Source organism: Triturus cristatus, chromosome 5_2 (assembly GCF_964204655.1).
Source record: "Triturus cristatus chromosome 5_2, aTriCri1.1, whole genome shotgun sequence".
Taxonomy (NCBI): Eukaryota; Metazoa; Chordata; class Amphibia; order Caudata; family Salamandridae; genus Triturus; species Triturus cristatus.
Window position 1 is genome coordinate 697551353 of NC_140588.1, and position 15255 is coordinate 697566607.

General features: G+C 45.4%; 1 protein-coding gene across 2 annotated transcripts in view; it reads left to right on the forward strand.

The window, feature by feature from the left end:
• LOC146829142 (xaa-Pro aminopeptidase 2-like) overlaps positions 1 to 15255 on the forward strand; it is a 565756-nt gene that overhangs the window by 164901 nt on the left and 385600 nt on the right. For both annotated transcript variants that reach the window (XM_085607766.1, XM_085607767.1), the window contains one exon: positions 11189 to 11332. In XM_085607766.1, coding sequence (XP_085463892.1) covers positions 11189 to 11332 — 144 coding nt within the window. The remainder of the gene's footprint in view (positions 1 to 11188; positions 11333 to 15255) is intronic.

The window sequence follows — 15255 nt, forward strand, 5'->3', positions numbered from 1 at the left end:
TTGACCCTCAGCTCTCTTAGCTCTAAAAAAGAGCACAGAAGGCTCAAGGCCGGGCCCGCTACTCCTAACTCCCTCAAACGAGATGTTAAAGTTGAGGGAGACAGGGTATCGAAAGCTGCCGTAAGATCCAATAGGACCAGAAGTGTGGTCTGACCTTGATCCACCTTCAGTCGGATGTTATTCACCACCATAGTAAGTGCCGACTCCGTACTATGGAATTTTCTGAAACCATGTTGGGAGTTGTCCAGATAGCCAGAGGAGTCCAGAAAGGCCGACAGATGAAAATTCAGGTGGGATTCGAGCATTTTAGCTGGAGCGGGCAGCAGAGATATCGGACGGAAGTTTTTCAGTATTTCTGGGTCCAAGGTGGGCTTCTTAAGCAAGGGCCTCACTATCGCCTTTTTCCAGGTTACTGGAAAGGTCCCCTGTGCCATGGCATCGTTCATCACCTCCAACAAAGGAGGTAGTAACGTATCCTGACATGATTTCAACACTTTCAGGGGACAAGGGTTCAGAGGAGAGGCTGATTTTGTCTTTTTCAGCAAAAGCTCAAGCTCCTCAAGGGACAGCGGAGGAAAATGGGTAAGGGTCTTAAACGGATCTCTATTCCACGACCCCATTTTTTCCAAGGCCGAGGGAGGATGAATTCCCAAAGTGCTCCTCTGTGATTCCAGGGCATGGTAGATGTCCTCGATTTTATTATGGAAGAACTCCGAGATTTTATTGCACAGCTCTTGCGACCCTACCACAGGATCAGGCACTTGAAGAGAACAGAGGGAATCCACGATCTTAAAAAGTTCCTTAGATGACGAAAGGGATGAGGTAAGATTAGAGAAGAACTCCTGCTTTACCTTTATCACCCTGGCCTTATAATCTCGCAGCAGATGTTTATATATCTCTCTTTCCCTGGGGTTCCAGAATTTCCGCCATTTCCTTTCCTGTCTCCTAACGCCCTGCCTCAAAAGCCTTAGTGGCTCAGAGAACCACGGAGCAGAAGGTTTACGTCTTGCTGCATACCGAAGGGAAGTGGGGGCTAACACATCCACCACTCTAGAGATGGAATTAGCGAGCTTCTGTGCAGCCTCACCAGCTTCCTTGGTAGAGGAATGAGAGATAGCCGCTATGAAAGGAATAAGAGATTCGTTAGTAATATTCTTGTAGCACCTTTTAGGAACTCTATTGGTGGAGCTCAATTTAGGCGCCCCTGCAAGGGGAATTGCTAGTTCTAAGAGCACTGCCAGATGGTCGGACCAAATCAGCCGTAAAGGGGGACCGACTGACAGCCTCGGGTCGTTGGAGAACACCCCATCTAAAATATGTCCCGCTCGATGAGTTGGACTCCTTACCAACTGGCTAAAGCCACACGCGTCCAGCGAGTCAACCAGGGAAAGTGTATCGTTGGAACCAAAATCATCCAAGTGAAAATTTTGATCTCCGAGAATGGTCAGATGGGGCTTACCAAAGTACGGTTCCCAAATTCTAAGCAGCTCAGAACCAAAATTAGATCTAGGTCCAGGTGGTCTATAAATAAGAACACCTGTAAAAGATACAGATGGGAAGCAAGAAATACAGAAGTACAAGGCCTCAAAGGAGTCTGAAGATTTGGACAGGGCTTTAATACTACAAGTAAGGAAAGTTTCATAGAGAATAGCCAGCCCACCTCCCCTACATCTTGTTCTATCGAGTCTCTGCAAAGCATAGCCATCAGGGATAGCCAACCGTAAATCATGACCCGCAGAGTCCGACGCCCAGGTTTCAGTAACGAAAACCCAAGAAGGTTTCCTCGCGGTCACAAACTCATGAAAAGCCACATTGTTTTTAATAAGAAACCTAGCATTAACTAGGAAGCCCTTTCTGAGTTGAATATCATTCCCTTGACTCAGGCGTAACCCCAGCGAAAATCCGGCGACCCCGCTGCGCGAGTCCGCTGCGCGTCAGCATGACCCCCTTATGTCGACGTCTAGCGTCCTTGTGACGACTAGAACGTCAGATGTCCAAGATGGCGCCGCCAGGCGTCCCAAAGTACACCCAATGTGGCCGACAGGCTCTGACTTATCCGGGGAAGGGATCCGCCCAACAGCGGTGAGATAAGCGTTTTATCGTGCGAGTAAGAGGGCAGATAGAAGGGCTCCCAATAAAATCAGGGGAAAATACAAAGCAACGTTTAACCAAAATACAAAACGGGCAGTTTTAAAAAGACCAGTAGTACGCAGTATGGCAAGCAGCAAATTGAAGAATGCGCTCTACACACTCTCACCTAGCAAGGCTGTCCGCCTAATTTACCCCCCTTATGAAGACGTCTAGCGTCCTTGTGATGACTAGAACGTCAGATGTCCAAGATGGCGCCGCCAGGCGTCCCAAAGTACACCCAATGTGGCCGACAGGCTCCGACTTATCCGGGGAAGGGATCCGCCCAACAGCGGTGAGATAAGCGTTTTATCGTGCGAGTAAGAGGGCAGATAGAAAGGCTCCCAATAAAATCAGGGGAAAATACAAAGCAACGTTTAACCAAAATACAAAACGGGCAGTTTTAAAAAGACCAGTAGTACGCAGTATGGCAAGCAGCAAATTGAATAATGCGCTCTACACACTCTCATCTAGCAAGCATGTGGCGATTCCGGCAGGGTTTCTAAGGATCCGGCGGCAATCACGACCTGGGTGCGGGGGTAGAGCTATCCAGGGGAGCAGAGATCCAATATCTGTGTGGGCGGGAGAATGGCCGCTGTAAATCCGAAGGACGAGTGGAGCGTCCGGGTGTTTGGAAAATTATTAAGGCTTACCCGTTGGGGTCAGGAAAGAAATCTCACTTCAACCTGGCATGTGTCTCAGAAAAAATCACCGTCCTGAAAGATGCATAAGGGATGAGAGGTAGTTAGTAGTCCCTTGAGTACTCAATATGGCATTCATTGTGTATAAAAAAGACTAGACTAAGAGGTCCAGAACGTACTCTTTTATCAAGATGTCAACGTAGTCTGCATATTGGGAGCCTGTCCAATCAACAGGAGAAGGAAGGTGAAAGGATTACTAGCCTTCTTAAACTTATAAGAAGGTAAAGCATAGATTCCTGGTGATATATCTTCCGGGTGATATATTGGGGAGAGGATGCGGCCTAACGGGCTGGGGCGGTCAATCTCAAATCTGGGGAACCGGGTTTGAGTCTCGGCAATGGCGCTCAACATCCTGTGATACTGGGCAAATCACTTAATCTCCCCGAAAACAAACAAAAGTGTCCTGGTGCTCATGTAAAGAGCTCTGATACCTTCGGTTCAAGTCCACGCTATATAAAACTATGAAGAAAAAAAAAATGTCAAGTATGTGACTAGAATCACAAACATGTTACAATAAACAAGCTTAAGATATTAGCCAAGGGTGAAAAGTAATATAATCGCTCATTGTATATTAAGTGTTTCAACTAAGGTAGTTACTCGAATGGGGGTGGGGGTGAGTGTATTTTTGGGTCTCTATGGTGTCACCACCCGCCCATGTATCACCCTCAGTGGAACAATGTATACCTTATATATCATGGTAGAGACTGATGATACAGATCATTGCTATATACCGGGGTAAGGAAGTTACAATCATCACATCACGAAACAAACCAGGAGTGCTTGGAGCCGGAACCAATATGTGTATCAGCCCGGCATAAAAAGGGAAGGTCTAAGGGTTAATTACTGGGCTTACGACAAACCCCATATTTCACCACCTGCCCGCGTAAGATAAAGAAAGGTGATGTCGGTGGTCCGTGCAGCAGTGGCGATGCATTGAGGGAGATGTGCCAGTTCTGATCAGTGCAAAGTCATTAATGCACAGATTTTGACAGTTGCAGCACTTTATGCCCACTTCCAAAGGCCCAGGACTGGATTGGCACCACTTGGTAGGGCCAGGCTTGTAGCAAGCATAGTCCAGGTGCTGTTGCATATTGATAAGAAGTCGCTGATGTCCGTGAGACTTAGAACAGGGGGCAAGCCAGCATGCCCTTGGAGTCACTCTGGGTTCAAGTGAGATGGATCCAGGCCTTCCTCAGCTGTGCAGAGGGTAGCAGGCAGGAAGCAGCACAGCAGAAAAGCAGTTCTTCCAGAGCAGCAGTCCAGCAGAGTGGCAGTCCTTCCTCCTGGGAGAGTTCTTCACAGGTCCAGTAGTGTACTGATTTGGTGTGGTCTGAGACCCAGTACTTATATCCAGTTGTGCCTTAGAATTGAACCGAGGTCCTCCCTCCCAGCTCTGGCTCCAGACTCACTCCAGGGGAGGTATGCAGCCCTTTATGTGGGGACAGGACACAGCCTATTCAGGTGTGTCAGCTCCTCCCTCCCATCCTGCCCATGATGACCCACCAGTATGTGGATGGCCACTCAGTCACACATAAGCTCCCTTTGTGTGTGGTTTTCTAGAGGGAATGCACAAAGTCCAGATGTTACACACCCCAGACAACTATTGTAGACAGGATGCAGGCACACAGGGCTCAGAGCAGAAAAATGCTATATTTCTAAAGGTGGCATTTTTAAAGGGGGAATGATAAATTCAACTTTGCCAGTAAAAAAAGATTTATCATCACTATTCCAGTGAGATGAAACACGACAGATCTACTCCTTCTCAATCAGGAATTAAAGTGTATTAGTGAAGGAAATTCTGAATGTTAACCTATGAGAGGGGTAGGCCTCCCAATAGTGAAAAACGAATTATGGTGTTTTTCACTACCAGGACATGCAAAATTTAAAAGTGCATGTGCTACCTTTTGCTTACATAGCACCCTGCCCAAGTCACCATGGTCCTACCTTAGGGATGACATATGTAATAAAAGGGAAGTTTAGGGCTTGGCATGGGGTTTTAAATGCCAAGTCGACATGGCAGTGTAAACTGCACACATGGGCTCTGCAGTGGCAGGCCTAAGACACGTGTAAAGTGCTACTTGTGTGGGTGGCACAATCAGTGTTGCTGGCCCACTAGTAGCATTTAACTTACAGGTCCTGGGCACATGTAGGGCACTCTACCAGGGACTTAAAGATACATTAAATATGCCAATTGTGGATAAGTTCATCAAATCATGTTTTAGGGGAGGATCCAATGCACTTTAGCACTGGTTGGCAGTGATAACGTACTCAGAGTCCTAAGGTCAACAATCAGAATTCAGCAAAATTGGAGGCATGCAGGCAAAATGTTTAGGGGAAGATGACACTAAGGCTGACAGATCTAACACCCTGATACAGTGCTATTAAATATAGGCATGATTCCATGAGTGAGCTCATTGTTAGCACAAAGTTGGGTCTGGGACCATGGGCCCAATAAATTAGCATGCCATTAATTGAGGAATTCTTAGATGGCTCAAATCTAAAGGTAAATGCTTTGCAATCTAATAAGGTAACCAGCTGAAATGTAGCCTCCAAGCAATTGCGATATATAACTGCTAAGCCTCCACCATGTTTAAGTAAGCAGTCCAATCTGAATATAGAGTAGCCTGCTGGTATCGTGGCTACTAATCAGGGCCCGGTTACTGGACATCCCAAGTTTTAGTGACAAATGCTATCTCGAGAGAGAGGCTCTCAATAAAAACAGTGAATTTGTGTTTGTTTTTGTTTAAAGAAAGCGCACATGATATTTCCCTCTTGTACCTATACCTATGGCACTGAGTGTGTTCTTATTTGGGCTGTCTAATGAGCAAGCTCCGGAGCTTTTATTATCTAATGAGACACTGCAGTTGTTACAGATTAAGGGTTCTTAACTAAGGGCAGAGTTAAAGTCAAACGTGGAGCACAGTGCTTCCTTACCTGAGTTATTAACGGAAAGAAGCTCCTCCTTTGAGTACTTGAATGTTTGGCAAGGCTAGGGGGCAATTTGACAAGGTGTTCCGGTGCTAGGTGCTGTCTGGGCATTGGCGGGGCGGCCTTTGGTGCTACTCTGCTGGACTACTGCTTGCAAGGAATGCTCTCCTGCTGTGGTGATCTGCTGCCTTCTTCCCTGGGTGAGAAGGACTGGACTTGTATCTTTGAAACCAGGACCACAGAGTGACTCCAAGGGCTTGTTGGCTGTCCTCCTGATCAGATAGTTCGGGGACAGAACAGGCTTCCAACAACCTTAAACCCGTCACCTGGACTCTGCCATCTGAGAGTCCTGCCCTCTCAAGTGATGCCATTCCCGAATGATGCCACTGGAATCAAGCTATCCTGGCTGAAGAGGGGTGAAACCCCGAAACCGGTCCTAGGATGCTTGTTTCCAGTCTAGGGAGGACCTGGCTTGGCAGTTCGGGCGGGACTGTACCCATGAGGCACAGGGTCAAGACTGATTTGCATATGGCTGGGTTCAAACTGGAACGGCATGGTGAGCAAAAAAACGATGGATTTAGGCCCAGATCTCTGTACTAGGGTGAATGTATGACATTGTTCTGCATTCTGTCCATCAACTGTTGTTTTTGCATTTGTCACCCCGAGTTGGAAGGGTATGCCCAGACGTGGGTCCCGTGCTCTCCATGCCACTGGAATCAAGCTATCCTGGCTGAAGAGGGGTGAAACCCCGAAACCGGTCCTAGGATGCTTGTTTCCAGTCTAGGGAGGACCTGGCTTGGCAGTTCGGGCGGGACTGTACCCATGAGGCACAGGGTCAAGACTGATTTGCATATGGCTGGGTTCAAACTGGAACGGCATGGTGAGCAAAAAAACGATGGATTTAGGCCCAGATCTCTGTACTGGGGTGAATGTATGACATTGTTCTGCATTCTGTCCATCAATTGTTGTTTTTGCATTTGTCACCCCGAGTGGGAAGGGTATGCCCAGACGTGGGTCCCGTGCTCTCCATGCCACTGGAATCAAGCTATCCTGGCTGAAGAGGGGTGAAACCCCGAAACCGGTCCTAGGATGCTTGTTTCCAGTCTAGGGAGGACCTGGCTTGGCAGTTCAGGCGGGACTGTACCCATGAGGCACAGGGTCAAGACTGATTTGCATATGGCTGGGTTCAAACTGGAACGGCATGGTGAGCAAAAAAACGATGGATTTAGGCCCAGATCTCTGTACTGGGGTGAATGTATGACATTGTTCTGCATTCTGTCCATCAATTGTTGTTTTTGCATTTGTCACCCCGAGTGGGAAGGGTATGCCCAGAAGTGGGTCCCGTGCTCTCCATGCCACTGGAATCAAGCTATCCTGGCTGAAGAGGGGTGAAACCCCGAAACCGGTCCTAGGATGCTTGTTTCCAGTCTAGGGAGGACCTGGCTTGGCAGTTCGGGCGGGACTGTACCCATGAGGCACAGGGTCAAGACTGATTTGCATATGGCTGGGTTCAAACTGGAACGGCATGGTGAGCAAAAAAACGATGGATTTAGGCCCAGATCTCTGTACTGGGGTGAATGTATGACATTGTTCTGCATTCTGTCCATCAATTGTTGTTTTTGCATTTGTCACCCAGAGTGGGAAGGGTATGCCCAGACGTGGGTCCCGTGCTCTCCATGCCACTGGAATCAAGCTATCCTGGCTGAAGAGGGGTGAAACCCCAAAACCGGTCCTAGGATGCTTGTTTCCAGTCTAGGGAGGACCTGGCTTGGCAGTTCGGGCGGGACTGTACCCATGAGGCACAGGATCAAGACTGATTTGCATATGGCTGGGTTCAAACTGGAACGGCATGGTGAGCAAAAAAACGATGGATTTAGGCCCAGATCTCTGTACTGGGGTGAATGTATGACATTGTTCTGCATTCTGTCCATCAATTGTTGTTTTTGCATTTGTCACCCCGAGTGGGAAGGGTATGCCCAGACGTGGGTCCCGTGCTCTCCATGCCACTGGAATCAAGCTATCCTGGCTGAAGAGGGGTGAAACCCCGAAACCGGTCCTAGGATGCTTGTTTCCAGTCTAGGGAGGACCTGGCTTGGCAGTTCGGGCGGGACTGTACCCATGAGGCACAGGGTCAAGACTGATTTGCATATGGCTGGGTTCAAACTGGAACGGCATGGTGAGCAAAAAAATGATGGATTTAGGCCCAGATCTCTGTACTGGGGTGAATGTATGACATTGTTCTGCATTCTGTCCATCAATTGTTGTTTTTGCATTTGTCACCCCGAGTGGGAAGGGTATGCCCAGACGTGGGTCCCGTGCTCTCCATGCCACTGGAATCAAGCTATCCTGGCTGAAGAGGGGTGAAACCCCGAAACCGGTCCTAGGATGCTTGTTTCCAGTCTAGGGAGGACCTGGCTTGTCAGTTCGGGCGGGACTGTACCCATGAGGCACAGGGTCAAGACTGATTTGCATATGGCTGGGTTCAAACTGGAACGGCATGGTGAGCAAAAAAACGATGGATTTAGGCCCAGATCTCTGTACTGGGGTGAATGTATGACATTGTTCTGCATTCTGTCCATCAATTGTTGTTTTTGCATTTGTCACCCCGAGTGGGAAGGGTATGCCCAGACGTGGGTCCCGTGCTCTCCATGCCACTGAAATCAAGCTATCCTGGCTGAAGAGGGCTGAAACCCCGAAACCGGTCCTAGGATGCTTGTTTCCAGTCTAGGGAGGACCTGGCTTGGCAGTTCGGGCGGGACTGTACCCATGAGGCACAGGGTCAAGACTGATTTGCATATGGCTGGGTTCAAACTGGAACGGCATGGTGAGCAAAAAAACGATGGATTTAGGCCCAGATCTCTGTGCTGGGGTGAATGTATGACATTGGTCTGCATTCTGTCCATCAATTGTTGTTTTTGTATTTGTCACCCCGAGTGGGAAGGGTATGCCCAGACGTGGGTCCCGTGCTCTCCATGCCACTGGAATCAAGCTATCCTGGCTGAAGAGGGGTGAAACCCCGAAACCGGTCCCAGGATGCTTGTTTCCAGTCTAGGGAGGACCTGGCTTGGCAGTTCGGGCGGGACTGTACCCATGAGGCACAGGGTCAAGACTGATTTGCATATGGCTGGGTTCAAACTGGAACGGCATGGTGAGCAAAAAAACGATGAATTTAGGCCCAGATCTCTGTACTGGGGTGAATGTATGACATTGTTCTGCATTCTGTCCATTAATTGTTGTTTTTGCATTTGTCACCCCGAGTGGGAAGGGTATGCCCAGACGTGGGTCCCGTGCTCTCCATGCCACTGGAATCAAGCTATCCTGGCTGAAGAGGGGTGAAACCCCGAAACCAGTCCTAGGATGCTTGTTTCCAGTCTAGGGAGGACCTGGCTTGGCAGTTCGGGTGGGACTGTACCCATGAGGCACAGGGTCAAGACTGATTTGCATATGGCTGGGTTCAAACTGGAACGGCATGGTGAGCAAAAAAACGATGGATTTAGGCCCAGATCTCTGTACTGGGGTGAATGTATGACATTGTTCTGCATTCTGTCCATCAATTGTTGTTTTTGCATTTGTCATTCCCGAATTAGACACTTAGAAATGGGCCTGAACATGCTCTGCCAGCCCATCTGTGGATCCAGCCAAACTGACACATCTCCTCAGTGGCGTAGTGCATCTCCCGCAGAACCGGCGCACTGCCTTTTCTGCTCGACGAATTGCCCTTAGAACTGACAAATCGCCACTTCTGCATGGATATGCCCGATGCAAAAACTTTGCATTACCCACCGCAGCCCATTAGAGCCAATGCATCTCCATACACTGACTTCGCCTCGCCTAACCCAGACTATTGGAACAGCCGCTACATGATGCATCTCCTTGCAAGGACATCGCTTCTCTTTTTGGTGTAATTTTCAATGAGCTCTTTAAACTTGTATATCTCCCGTTCTACTGATTGCAGTTTTGACATTTTGTTCTTGATTTAATTTTTAAAATCCACTCTATTTTTCTAAATTGGTGTTGGATTTTTCTTGAGTTGTGTTTTCACTTTATTATTATTTGAAGTGCTGCATAAATACTTAACTCATTGTCTCTAAGTTACGCCTAACTGCTATGTGCCAAGCTACCACAAGGTTGGGCACAGGTTAATTTGGGGTTGCTTGCGAATTCACCCTGACAAGGATTTTGGTTGGAGCTTGAGAAGGGTTTAGTCCCCCTCAACCAGTAACTCAATTTCTTACAGTGTACATTTAAACATGTGATTGCAACAATATGGGGCAATTTCACATTAAAAAGTTTGTCTCATGTAGAAACTGTTTCCACAACACTACCGGCAATATTTGATGTGTTCCCTTCCCATCCCTACCTTGCACTAGGATTTACTCCGGCTCTCGACAAGAGTAAATATTGATATTGTACTACACCATAATGGACAAAATATGAGCTGACATAAAATATAGTGTCCTAAATATTGTTTACAAAATTATTGTGCAGAGATGGAATTAATGTAATATGTGCACCCAATGTGACGACACTTTTGTAATATAGGACACTATATTTATGTCAGCTTATTTATTTGGCTTTGATATTTCAACTTATAACTGTAAATATCTCACCAAGTCTATAGCAACTGGCCGGGGAAACTTTGCATCGATCCATAAACGTGCTCGATTGTGGCTGTGTAAAACTTCCCAGGTCATCCCCACCCTGTAAAACCCAGTACCTACTCACAGCATGTTTACTTCCATAACAAATATGCATAAAAAAGTATTTTTATGGTTGCAAATCACAGTTTTGAGAATACCGCAAGTGGATTTTTATGCTCACAAGCAAGCCATTCCTACACCAACGTTAAACCTATCTGTGCAAATGGCTTTGAGAATCGAGCCCCTAAGTTTCATTTTTCATATTAGGCCACTGTATTGACACACACTTTCTACCTTTCCACAAAACCTTTTAAAAGAACTGATATAGGTTTCTATTTCTAATTTCTATACCTACTAATGCTCACAGTGATTGGGTTATAATGCTGTATCTAGGAAATGTACATATTTTGAATTTGCATGTTTCATCTTCCATACTTTTATTATATGAATTTCAATGCCAACAAATGCATGTAAAGAAGATTCCGAAATCCACCTTAGAGTACTGTTACACGTACACTCAGCATCTGAACTTGCACCTCTAAGGTCATTCGATGACGTGGAATATCCTGATTATGTGCAGTTCGAGCTACAGTTTACTATAGTTACAAAGAAGTTGGATTCGACTCACATTGAGATAGACGGTCTCACCAGACATCTCTCAAAAAGGACACCATTGTCATTGGCGAACATAGTAAATCTAGAAAAGACAATGCAGTGGTTGCAAAGTAATGAAACAATGGTGCGTTATTTAGTGCATAATCATGTTCTGATTCACATGCTTCCTAATTACAGATAACTGGGAGAGTTACTCTTCGGAGATGGCAGAGTCTGGCAGGACATTGGTTTCCATAGCAACTAATCTGGTGGATTTGATATGGAAGGTGCAGAAGCCTCCACCAAGCGCTGACATTTACCGACTTCCTGATGCCTTCATAGGTAGAATCCTCTGCATTTTTATTTCATTTTGTATTCATTTGTGTTTTGTTGAGCACTGTGCGTGATCTGGTGGCCACCTACGAACATTCGTGGAGTAAGTGAACATTGTGATGATGGAAGTTTAGATCCGCAGCAAATTAGCGGCAGTGGATACTGGTGGATGTTTGATTAGATGAAGCTTATGTTATCAGAAGCCCAAAGGAGTGAGTGGAGCACACTCTTCCACCAGTTGCTACTTGTCCCTACACAAGCAAACAACAACTGTCGGTGTGTGGAGAGTCTATAATTGGACAGAAGCTCTTTTTCACCACTGGGATCTTTTCTGCATTCAACCTCTCAGAGCAGCGTTCTAATGCAAAGAGCTAATTTTGCAATGCAGGAAAGCGACTCTTTTGACATAGTTAACCTTAAGAGTATCTGCTCCAAACAGCGATTATATGCCCAGGGTATTGGATGATGATACTGATGCTCTAGTGCTAAAATCTTGGAAAGTGGCTAGGATTACAAGTAAGCTAGATAACAGGGAATGGGAAGATCTTGTTGGCAAGGCACTCCTATGGTTTCTTCAAGAGACCTGGCAGACACAGCCCTTTACTATTAATGGGTTTGTGACCATAGTTAACCCAGCACTCCCATCAGTCGATGGCCAGCCCAAGGGAGGCTGAGCAATATTAATTTAAACAGCAATAACAGGGAAAGGGGTTGAAATCAAATATGAATTCCTCATACTTCTAGTTGATCCTTCTACTGATAAATTCATCCCAATTACTAGTGCTGATAACATTTTACAACAATGTGTTTAGCAATCAAAGGAACAAGGTTGTAGAAGATCTAGATAGAGAATTGGAGACTTTCGGAGCTGGCCAAAAAATGGAGTATATGCTGGTCTGGGCGGCGGACTTTATTTAACTTACAACAATGCAAATTCTCACAAGCTAAAGTTTGGGGTTTCACTGACATCCAAGGCAAACCATGTTGTCACTTTCCTCATGATAACTATGGAAACACCCATAATGATTTATTATACAAATATAACTTAGAATTGCTGATGCAAAACAGGGAAGGAAAGTAAGTCGCATTGCCTACCTTTTTAGTTAATAAATGTAGCTCATTGTATTGACCACATGATAGTTTCCACACAAGCTTTAAAATTACTAGGCTTTTTTTACGTGGACACTTTTCTTCTTAGTGATCCCTTGCCACTATCATTGCATCTAATTATTGAATTTAATAATAGTCTGCCTACCTTGTTAGCACCAAATATTGCGTTAGCAAGGAAAAATGGTGTCAGTCTCAAATGGTCAGGCATCGAGGCTTTAGCCATTTTGGGTGATGTTATAAGGAACAATAAAGATGATATGATGGTTTGTACTGACCCTGAGGCTGCTGCTGAGGTGATGGTGATCACCTTCTCATATATACAGACAGCCATTGCTAATTACCTGTAGGTCCCAGGTAATAGGACCCAGAGTAAAAGCCCAGGCCCTCATTTATGAAAAGTATTACATCGCTGTGGTAAAACAGCGATGCAGTACTTTTCAGTGCGCCCTCCTTGCGACACCATGGATGCTCCGTATTCACTGTACAGCGCTCCATGTCGCAAGGATTTACAGATACATCAGTAATCCTGATGTATCTGTAGGCGCAAAAATTGCACTTAGCTCGAGTTTGTCTGAAAGCAGACGCAACTTCAGCAATGTGTCACTTAAAATGGGGCAAGCTCCATGTGAAAGGTACTGCGTCACCCCTTACTCCTGCTTCAAGCAGACGTAAGGATTTGACACACTGACGTTGTAGAAGTGTTGCAGTGAAATCTCATAGATTTCACTGCAACACTTCTACAAGCCTTTACTGTGCCGGAACGCCCACCCTGCATACATTATACCTGTTACAGGTATAATGTAGTGCAGGGGTTAACAAAGCGATGCCTAATGGCGCAGTGAGGCACATTTTTTATGCCGCCGTATCGTCACAAAAAGCGATGTAACCGCGGCGTAAGGGCCTCATAAATAAGGCCCCCAGTTTGGTTCAACGCTTCTTGTTCACAGTCAGTCACCAGAAATTAAAAGGAGATTAATCAATTAAGACATCAATATAAGTTAAAACTAAGTCAGAGGAAGAAATCATTGCAGGAACAGACTCGAGCTAGGCTGGATCAGGGTGCAGTAGCTAAAGACATCATTTTATTTTGGAAAATATTACATTCTCAAGGGCAGTCAAGAAATTATGGTAGAAACAGTGGTCTCTTCATCTGATTGGTTTATGCTTTGTGGGAGTTTCTTTAAGCCAACAAGTGATAATCGAGCTGTCCTACAGTATGATCCAATGATGGTATGATGGTACTTTTACACCTGGTCATCCTGGACAAAGTCAAACTGGCTATAAAACAATCTGCAAGCCGGAAGGACCCAAGGCCCAATGGGGTCCCTGTGGATGCTTTTAAGTCCAACATCTCATTATGGGCCCCATACTGACTCAGGTACACAATGCTATAGCACAGGGGATAATCCTGTTCACGTGGCCGGACAGTATAATCGTGCCCATTTTTAAAAAGGGCAATAGGAGGTAAGCCAAATGCTATTGGCCAATATTCCTCCTTGATTCATCTGAAAAAATTATGGGCAGAATTATTTTAGATAGATTAGAGGCTTGTGCACAGGAAAATTGTGTACTTACTGACACACAATATGGTTTTAGAAGGGACTGAACAATGTATTCATCTTACATTTTTGATTAGCAAATATACAGAGGTTAAGCAGGATCATATCCATTTATGATTTGCTGATGTGAGCAGTGCTTTTGATTTAGTAACCCATGAAATGTTAGAGAAAACATTGAGTTGGGCGCTCTAGTTAATATTATTTCACACTTATCCCCGATTTACGTGCAGCTGACAACACAAATAAGATATGGATTGAGAGGAGAATTTACTCCTAGCTTCAGGGTTGCAAGAAGTATACGACAGGGTTGTGTCCTTTCGCCCCTTTTCTTTGCATTATATATCAATGGGGTAGACTTCCCTATGGTGGGTTCTCAGCCTATACCTGTGCTCCTGTATGCTGATGATGCGGTCCTGATCTCAAGAACTGCAAATAGTTTGCAACTTCTCATCAAAGAATTCGCAGCATACATGGAGCAAAAACATCTGAAGCCTAACCTGTCTAAAACTTTTACTATGGTTGGGAAAAGGAAGAGAAAACCTAGAAAGAGGACGCCCTATGTGAAGGATTGGCAATAAGCCAAAGAAAGAATTGTCTAAATTATACAGAAGCAAATGTATACCCTCTGCTGTCTATGGTGCAGCTGTGTGGGGTATGGCCGAGAGCTCACCACTACAATCCCAGGAAAATCAGGTTTTATGTAGGATCTTGGCTGTACCTCGCACGGTTTCATCTTATATCACTCATAGAAAGTTGGATATGCCACATATTGAAGATTTGATTAGTTTGAATTCTATCAATTGCTGGTACAATATTTGGAGAAATTCAGGTTAAAAATTTTCAAAAGAATTTACACTTGACTGTCTTAATCTCGAATATTGTCAGAAGATGCCATGGCTAGCATACATAAACAGGTTGCTAATTGAATCATTTGAGGGTATATATGTAACAATTCCAGTTAGTATCCCACAATTTAGCAAGGAGGAGCTAAAAATAATGTTTAATAACAACAGGAGGAATGCAAGAGAGATAAGAGAAAGCCATAAACCCTCCGTATCTAGATATCTGTGAGGTCAGGAACACAGGGGTTTACCCATGTATCTAACTATGGTAACAAATGTCCAGCAGAGATTTTTCCTTGCAGAAATGCGTCTGGGTTTCTTGCATCAGCGTGTAGCATGCCCCAAGAGAGACGCATTGACAAAAAATGTACCAAAATGCCCTTGTGATGGCCGGGCACCACAATCAACCCTATATCTTATG